Consider the following 9593-nt stretch of genomic DNA (forward strand, 5'->3'; position numbering starts at 1 on the left):
AACCAACAAAATAATAATACAACTCATTGTAAGTAAAATGCTATCCTGAGTTCTGTGAGTCACTCTAGAGAATTCAAATTCTCTAGAATTACCACCTCAGCTGGCTATTTTATTTTTATTTTTATTTTTATTTTGTAGAGACAGTTTCACCATGTTGCCCAGGCTGGTCTTGAATTCCTAAACTCAAGTGATCCGCCCGCCTCAACCTTCCAAAGTGCCAGGATTACATGTGTGAGCCACTGCGCCTGAACTTCAAATTCTTTATTATACAACACAGAGTAGATGCTCAATAAATATCTGCTAAGCAGAAACACACACTCAAAATCCCAGAAATTATCAAGGAAGGGAATGCCAGTTGGTCTCTTGGGTTCTTCCTCCTGACAGGTATACACACCTATTGCAGAGACAAACACTTAGGCTGTGAGAAACCAATACTGTTAAACATTCCAATCAGGTGACAAACTCCCCAGGCTCTGGTTTATATTACCAAGCACCCTGAGGATAACTTGGCTTCCTCTGTGGCTTGTTTATAGAAAGAGAATGCTACCCAGGCTGACATGAGTTTGCATTTCTGATTTGATTTCTCATTGTAAATTAATAAACTGGAATTCTGGCTAAATAGATCAGTCTCTTTGAACTCTTTGTACCTTCCACCATTAGTGTGGTTTCTTTTTTTTTTTTTTTCTTCTTTTTTTTTTTGAGACGAAGTCTTGCTCTTGTACCCTAGGCTGGAGTGCGATGGTGCGATCTCGGCTCACTGCAACCTCCGCCTCCTGGGTTCAAGCGATTCTCCTGCCTCAGCCTTCCAAGTAGCTGGGATTACAGGCACCTGCCACCATGCCTGGCTATTTTTGTATTTTTAGTAGAAACAGGGTTTCACCATGTTGGTCAGGCTGGTCTCAAACTCCTGACCTCAGGTGATCCGCCCACCTCGGCCTCCCAAAGGGCTGAGATTACAGGCGTGAGCCACGGCGCCTGGCCCATTAGTGTGATTTCTAAGGCTCAAGCCAGACACTGCCCAAGACCCAGTACTGGACTCTGGCAAGTTCTTCCAGTTGGTGCCACCCCAGGAGCCTCTGGGAGTCCCTGGGAGCCATCCAGCCTGCTCCCTGCCTCTACATTTCAGGGTGTGGGTTTCAGGGCATTCACAACATTCCTGCAACAGAAGAGTTTCGGGAACACCCCCAATAGGTTCTGGGTGATTTGAATGTAATGGTAAGAAGGTATGTCAGAGATGTGGTTGTAACTGAGAAATCTTAAGCCTAGTGAATTTTATTCCACTTGACTTAAAGAAAGAGCACATGAAAGAAGGGGATCTGAGGACATCTATAAACAGGGCCCCGAGGGCATGAATTTACTAGTGTTTATCTGGTCTTGTCTAGGGTCTGGAGACCCTGACTCTGGTGTACCCAAGCTTTGCAGGGGCTGTAGAGGTTTACTCTTTTGGATGGAGAATATAATTCACTCCTCTAACACCTGAATGAGGGAAGATTAGCTCATCTCCTTAGCTGCAATTTGATTTAATGCTCAACAGGCAAATTTCTTTTCTTTTTTTTCTTTTTCTCTTTCTTTTTTTTTTTTTGAGACGGAGTCCTGTGCTGTTGCCCAGGCTGGAGTGTAGTGGCACAGTCTTGGCTCACTGCAACTTCTGCCTCCTGGGTTCAAGCGATTCTCCTCCCTCAGCCTCCCAAGTAGCTGGGATTACAGGCGCCCGCCACCATGACTGGCTAATTTTTGTATTTTTAGTAGATATGGGGTTTTACTATGTTGGCCAGGCTGGTCTCGAACTCCTGACCTCGTGATCTGCCCACCTTGGCCTCCCAAAGTGTTGGGATTACAGGTTGAGCCACCGCACCCAGCCAGCAAATTTATTTTCTTTGATTTAATGCTCAACAGGCAAACTTCTTTCCTCCTCCTCCTCCTCTTCCTCCTCTCCTTCTTTTTTTTTTTTTTTTTTTTTTTTTTTGAGACAGAGTCTTACTCTGTCACCCAGGCTGGAGGGCAGGGCAGTGGCGCCACACTGCAAGCTCCGCCTCCCAGGTTCACGCCAGTCTCCTGCCTCAGCCTCCCAAGTAGCTGGGACTACAGGCGCCCGCCACCACGCCCGGCTAATTTTTTGTATTTTCAGTAGAGACGGTGTTTCACTGTGTCAGCCAGGATGGTCTGGATCTCCTGGCCTCGTGATCGACCCACCTCGGCCTCCCAAAGTGCTGGGATTACAGGCGTGAGCCACCACACCCGGCCCTGCTCTCCTTCTTCTTCTTCCTTCTCCTCCTCCTCCTCTTTTTTTTTTCTTTTTGAGACAAAAGTCTCACTCTATCACCCAGGCTGGAGTGCAATGGCATAGTCTCGGCTCACTGCAACCTTTGCCTCCCAGGTTCAAGCGATTCTCCTGCCTCAGCCTCCTGAGTAGCTGGTACTACAGGCGTGTGCTACCACACCCTGCTAACTTTTTTGTAATTTTAGTAGAGACAGGGTTGCACTATTTTGGCCAGGCTGGTCTTGAACTCCTGACCTCGTGATCCGCCTGCCTTGGCCTCCCAAAATGCTGGGATTACAGGCGTGAGCCACTGTGCCTGGCTCCTCCTCTTTCTTTTCTTTCTTCTTCTTTTTTTTTTTTTTTTTTTTTTTGAGACAGGGCCTCTCTCTGTCACTCAGGCTGGAGTGCAGTGGCACAATCTCGGCTCACTGCAACCTCCACCTCCTAGGCTCAAGTGATCCTCCCACCTCAGCCTCCCAAGTGGCTGGGACCACAGATGCGAGCCACCATGCCTGGCTAATTTTTGTATTTTTGGTAGAGACAGGTTCTCTCCATGTTGCTCAGGCTGGTCTTGAACTCCTGAGCTCAAGAGATCCTCCTGTCTCGGGCTCCCAAAGTACTGGGATTACAGGCATGAACCACCCTGCCTGGCCTCAACAGGCAACATTCTGATTAATAATTAGACCTCTGGGCCCGGCGTGGTGGCTCACGCTGTAATCCCAGCACTTTGGGAGGCCAAGGTGGGTGGATCACTTGAGGTCAGGAGTTTGAGACCAGCCTGGCCAACACGGTGAAATCCAGTCTCTGCTAAAAATACAAAAATTAGCCTCGCATGGTGGCGTATGCCTGTAATCCCAGCTACTCGAGAGGCTGAGGCACGAGAATCTCTTTAGTCCGGGACGCAGAGGTTACAATGAGCTGTGATATATAATGAAACAGTTTTACTAAACTTAGGAAGCAGTGACTTGGTTTCTCTAGAAATTGCCTAACACACACATTCCAGGATACATTCTCTGTCATCTGGAATCTCCCTTCCACAAACCCACGCTGTCTTAAGCACTATTTTCCTATTTGTTGTTGACCTAATCTAGAAAAAAGCTCCCGTCACTCGTTCTCCCCCACCCAGTCCCTCAGTCCCGAAACACGCTTATTCTCTGCACTTGTCACCCCACCCTTTGCTGCCCCCACCCCAGCGCGCAAACGCACACAGGTTTAAAGTTTAGGCTGTGATGCTCTCCTCGCCCGCAGATCACAGGACAGACATTCCCGGGGACAACTTTGCAAGGCCATGCGCTCGTCCCCCTTAGGAAGGAAGAGGGAGAAATCCCTGCGGCTCGGTTTTGTTCCAATGGTCTGCTCAGCGAGTGATTCCCGTTTCCCCAAAGGCTGCCCCTCATTAGCATGAACGGGGGTGGGGGTGTGGAGAAGGGGTTGGGGGAGAGAAAGCAAGCAAAAGACCAGGCTCACTTTTAGAGCCTGGGAACCCTGTCTGCAAAAATGACAGCTAGAGCTTTCTGGCTCCTCTGTTTGATCGTCGGATCATCCCCCGAAGCACCGGTGGCGGAGAGAAAAAGTAAGATCGGTGTAGTGCGGGGCCCTGGGAGCGGAGCGGGGATCTGGGGGGGAGCTGGGAAGGAGGCTCAGTGAAACGTGGGACGTGGAGGGGGGTCAGAGCTCGCAAGAGAGGACACCCCGGGTCTGCGTTCATCTTATAAAGGAGCAAAGTGTGTCCCCAAGGTTTCGCGTCTCTTGGCAGCCTTTTCGGAAAGAAGCCAATTCAGCTACTGAAATGATCCCGAGCAAGCCGGGCAGGCTGGGGAAAACTTTGCATGTTAAGTAGTTGCTCCATCACAGAGGAGGGAAAGTGTCAAAAGGGGTCGTGGCGCGCCTTTCGGGAGCCGTGCCCGGGCCGGGCTCGCAGGACGCCGCGGGGTCCGCCCCCCTCGACTGGGTGAGCAGGGGCTGCGGGGGGCGCTGGGGAGGGCTGGGGGGAAGCGGGGCCGAAATCCGGCAGCCCCGAGCACTTTGCTCTCCCCGCAGCCCCAGCGCACAACCTTGGGACACCTGAGCCGGGGTTTAACTAACACGCACACACTCTTATACTTCATGCACGAAATGAAATTAAGTTACTCAGCCCGTGAAGAAATGAGGGGTTCTCCAGGGGATCGTGTTTTTGTTTTGCTTTTATTTGGATGGTCTGTCGGCTTCGCTATCTCTGGGAAAAACAGTTTCCGTACCTCACAGGGCAATTTACTCTGGGTTATTTTTCCACATGGAAATTGAATGACTTCAGTGGCATTTAACCCAAATATCAGACAATCTTTCCCATGACAACAGATGGTGATATCAATGGGGAAGCAGTTGTGAGGTCAACAGTTGACAGTCAGGAATTGGATATCCACCAGAACTTTATTCAGCTGTGCATGGCACAACCGTTTAACAACATAATGAGTCAGAATCAACCTCTTTGCAAAAACATGAACTCTAACTAGCTATTATTGCTGGGTGAAAGCTGATTTTAAAGCAGATTATCGATTTGGCAAGACCGATGAACTTTAAATGAAGTGTTGCCAGAGCTGCAAATGGGCAGATCCATCTCTTTAATGCAAGGGGAGAGAAAAATAAAGGCGAGCTCTTGCCTGTTTCGAGGGCACTGGGACCCAGGCAAGCAAGGAGGTGAAATTGTGTAACTGGTATGGAAAGGTGCCCAGCTCCCAAGCTGGCTGAGGTTTACTCACCAACCTGTCTGCAGAACTAGGGAAAATCATTAATAATTTTAAAAATCTGTTTTCATGCCATACCATTTAGGAGTCTTTCCTCCGCCATCTAATGGGGAAAAAAATGTAAGCGATGTGTGCTTTTATACTTAACCAGGGGCCTCTCTGCCTCCCAGCCAAGCTTTTAAAACCTTCCTTAGCTGTGGTTTACCAGTAAGTGGTGTCCAAGAAGCCAGATAAAAATCCACTTACAAATGCTCGATTCTGCAGAGACCGGGATGACAGTGTAAACATGGATGGGAAAACCAAATAGTTCTGTTGTCAGGGGCGCTTAAACAATTAGGACAACCTGTAATATGAGACCTTTCCCCCTGGGGTTTGCTCTTGGTACTTTCTCAACAAACTGTAAATAGCAAAGAGGCGGATGTTTATATATGTAATATATATATAATATATATATACACACACACACACGCACACATACACACATATACGTATATATTAAAGGAAGGGCAAAAAAGTTATCTAACCAGTGTTGTAAGACATGTTTAGTCTTAGAGTAAATAGGCGGTTGTAATTTTAAAAGCTATAATCTTAGAGGGCAAGACCCTCGTATCCTTCTTCCTTTGGGGCCTGGGAAGCGCGTGCCCCGCTTGGCCGCGACGCTGCGTCCGGGTTCTCCCTGCTTCACTTCCAGGCCTCCGGGCCTCCCTCCCATCTCTCCTCTTGCAGGTGCCTGCGAAGCCTCCCTTGTCCTCTATCTCCTCTCCCCCTCCCAGAGCCCTTCTTCTGCAGCGCCCCTGCCCCACTAGCGGCCTCCTCCCCTCCTGGCTTCCCTTCCCCTCTAGGCCTCCCGTCTCAGCCTCCCCTTCCCTCTTCTTCCTTCTCGGCTTCCTCGGCTTTCCCAGACGGCCTCCCCTCACTGCTTCTCCTCCCCCACCGCCTTCCCGCCTCTCCTCTTCTCTCCCCACAGCCTCGCCGCCGCACAGCAGAAAACCGGACTCCCGCGGCTGCCCGAGCGCGGAGGAGACACCGGGACCCCGCGCGCAGCCGCTCCTTGAGGCCCCGCAGCGGCCGCGCGCGGCCGAGGCCGCCCCCGCAGCCCGCGCCTGGCCTGACCCGCGCCGCCGGAAGCCCCCCACGCCGGCCGACAACCAGGCCAGCTTCCGGGAGGCCGCACGCGCGCCCGCTGGCCCGCCGGGCCCGCGCCTGGCGCAGGCCGAGAACCGCGCGTCGCCGCGCCGCGAGCCCGCGTCGGAGGACGCCCCGCGACGCGCGCGCTCACGGGCCCTGCGCTTCCCCGCCGCCCGGCCGCCCGCGCTCGCCACCGAGGGCTCCGCCACCCACGCCCACCCCAACCGGCCGCGCGCCGCCGCGCTGGCCCCGGGACCCGCGCCCGCGCCGCCGCCGCCGCGCTTCAGCCTCAGCTTCGGCCTCAGCCCGCCGCAGAGGGACGCGGAGCCCGGCGCTGAGCCCTGCGCGCGCGCCTGCCGGTCCGACCTGGACGAACGCGAGGCGTTCTGCGAGAGCGAATTCGGTGAGCCCGGCCGCCGCGCCGCCGCCCCGCGAGCCTTTCCGAGCCCCGGAGAAGCCCGCCCGCGAGATCCCAGGGCGCCTGACCCGTGCGGGCCGTTTCGCGGTTGCTAAAAACAACCTCCTGGGGGACTGGGAGAGGAACTCGGGGTAATGCTCTTCTCCAAACTTTTTCGGAAGCAGCGGTGAACGGGATCGTGCACGATGTGGACGTGCTGGGCGCGGGCATCCGGCTGGTGACCCTGCTGGTGGATCGGGACGGGCTGTACAAGATGAACCGCCTGTACCTCACCCCCGACGGCTTCTTCTTCCGAGTCCACATGTTAGCCCTGGACTCCTCCAGCTGCAATAAGCCGTGTCCAGAGTTTAAACCTGGTATTGAAACTGACCTGAATGACGCTGCATATGTACTTTATACCACCGTTTGTAACGTGGGTGCCACAGCCCGGGCGGGCTGTAGGTCGCCCAGCCTTTTTTTGGGAGCGATGGGGGACAATGACATGAATGGGATTTAGACGACAGGTATTATTTCGGCCACTCTGTGATTTAAGCCCTGTCAGCCCCCACCCTCAAGGGTGAGAACAGCAAGGGTTGGCACAAAGCGGGCTGTCAATAAATAGATGTTGACAAATGGGGTGGACGACCAAACACCATTGCCAGAAGGGACTGTACAGAACTGAGTTTAGAAAAGCTGCTTTTTTGGGTGTGTATGTGGGGTTGGTAGCGGGGAATACCCACTCTCACATCTTTCTAGACATGTGCTCTGGGAAATCCTGATAGATTGTGATAAGGACCTTTGTTCTGTAATGTGGTCCGGTTACATACTGCTTTTTTTTTTTTTTTTTTTTTTTTTTTTTTTTTTTTTTTTGAGATTGAGTCTTGCCCTGTCGCCCAGGCTGGAGTGCAGTGGTTCGATCTCGGCTCACTGCAACCTCCACCTGCCGGGTTCAAGCGATTATCCTGCCTCAGCCTCCCAAGCAGCTGGGGTTACAGGCATGCGCCACCACGCCCTGCCAATTTTTGTATTTTTAGTAGAGACGGGGTTTCACCATGTTGGCCAGGCTGGTCTCAAACTCCTGACCTCAAGTGAGCTGCCCACCTTGGCCTCCCAAAGTGCTGGGATTACAGGCGTGAGCCACCACACCGGCCTGGTTGGTTATCTTCTAAAGGTCGCTAGGCCGTTTCCACCAGATGCCTGTAGACTCAATATCAGTTTCAACTTGTGCAGCAAGATAATAGATTGCAGCTTAGGCATTTCTTAAAGGCCTTACATTTTCTGTTTCATGGCATTTAAAAGACACTATGAATTAATGTTCTGGTTATTTTGTCCAGGCAGCAGGTATATTGTGATGGGCCACATCTACCATAAGAGACGGCAGCTCCCTACAGCTCTGCTCCAGGTCCTGAGAGGCCGCCTCCGTCCAGGGGATGGACTGCTAAGGAGCAGCAGCAGCTATGTGAAAAGGTTTAATCGAAAAAGGGAAGGGCAGATTCAAGGTGCAATTCATACCCAATGCATTTGAAACAACCATCCTGGCATTTCTGGACCACAAGAGACTTGGACGTCGGCAACAAGACATGAAAGGTCTACCTTCATGTAATGGGTCCTCCTTTAGAAGAGAGCCTCAGCTACTCTGTGAATGACTTGCATAGTTGCAACTGTAATCTCGAAGGTGTCACTTTGTTATTTACAAGACGCTTCTTAAATGGGCTGCTCCTGAGCTCAGTGTCAAGGTGATTCAACTGTAGTGCCAGACAATGATTTACACAGCTCAGATAATTGACCTGTCCGGTTAACAGATCACTGCTTCATACGTTTTTAAATTATTTTAATTTAATATTCTTTAGTAGAAATAGTCCACAAAAACATTTTCTTGAATTTAAATATACAACTTTTATATCATGTATCAAACCAGATTTTATATTCAAACGATCACATTTTAAATTCTGTACATAACAGTAAGTGCACTAGTCAAAAGACATTTATGTTTGAAATGTCATTTAGATCAACACAAGGGTCAAAGCCCAGGACAAGGATTAAAGTTTTATACTTAAAGAGTACTAAAGGGCCAGTGTGCAGATGGGTGGATTAAAAAAATAAATAAAATAAAAAGTAGTACTAAAGGGCTTACTTCAGGCAAAAGTGTTCCTATTGTACCAAAAAGTAAGATATAGTTCATTTTCATGCCTCCCTGCTCCTAATAATGTATGTTTTGTGCTGAACTGGCAGCTATCCCAATGTGAAATGCATTTTGGATGTATCTGGTGTCATTTTTCTATTAAGACCAAGTATAATGTTTGTTTGTAAAGCAATAAATCTTGCCTTGAAATCAGATCTTGGATGCACCTGTTTGTTTTTGTTTTAGCCTTACTGAGCCCTAAAGGTTTGAGAAAAAGGCTTTCTCAAATTCATTCCCCAAACCTTGGGACCAATATTCACCAATGACAGCTCACAAGCAAGTGAATTTTAAACATTTTTCAGTTGGTTTTTAAAAGGTTTAATTGGCCAGGTGTGGTGGCTCATGCTGGTAATCCCAGCACTTTGGGAGGCCAAGGCCGGCGGATCACCTGAGGGTGGGAGTTTGAGACCAGCCTGACCAACATGGAGAAACCCCGTATCTACTAAAAATACAAAATTAGCCGGGTGTGGTGGTGGGTGCCTGTAGTCCCAGCTACTTGGGAGGCTGAGACAGGAGAATCGCTTGAACCCGGGAGGTGGAGGTTGCAGTGAGCCGAGATCACACCACTGCATGCCAGCCTGGGCAACAAAAGCGAAACTCTGTCTCAAAAAGCAAACAACAACAACAACAACAAAATAGTTTAATCACTAGCTAAATTAAATATTGATTTTATACTTGAGTCCACAAAAGAGTATTTTTTCGGAAGATCAGGTTGTACTTTAGTTTATATGAAGCATGGTGAACAGAGACACCACTAATGCATAGATGAAGATGACTGCCTAAAGACAGAAAGGAATCTTCACTGGAGAGAGAACAGCCTATTTGGCCTCACAGTGATGCACTCAGGAAGCTCAGAATGTGTCCTGACACTGTCCATGGCACACAGTAGTAGCACTGTGCACC

The 9593-nt window shown here is 50.2% G+C and overlaps 1 protein-coding gene across 2 annotated transcripts; it reads left to right on the forward strand.

The window, feature by feature from the left end:
- Positions 1–3451: 3451 nt before the first annotated feature.
- On the forward strand, positions 3452–8845 carry C4H17orf58 (chromosome 4 C17orf58 homolog). Of its 2 annotated transcripts, none has more exons than XM_019026818.4 (4): positions 3452–3833; positions 5951–6514; positions 6694–6885; positions 7843–8845. In XM_019026818.4, the coding sequence occupies exons 1-4, from the start codon at positions 3758–3760 to the stop codon at positions 8031–8033; spliced, it is 1023 nt and encodes a 340-aa protein (XP_018882363.2). In that variant the 5' UTR covers positions 3452–3757; the 3' UTR covers positions 8034–8845. The 2 variants fall into 2 exon arrangements, with proteins under 2 accessions (XP_018882363.2, XP_063562224.1); XM_063706154.1 differs by having other exon boundaries at positions 3688–3833; positions 6694–7032; positions 7843–7963.
- Positions 8846–9593: the final 748 nt, after the last annotated feature.

This window comes from Gorilla gorilla, chromosome 4 (genome assembly GCF_029281585.2).
Source record: "Gorilla gorilla gorilla isolate KB3781 chromosome 4, NHGRI_mGorGor1-v2.1_pri, whole genome shotgun sequence".
In the NCBI taxonomy this organism is placed as follows: Eukaryota; Metazoa; Chordata; class Mammalia; order Primates; family Hominidae; genus Gorilla; species Gorilla gorilla.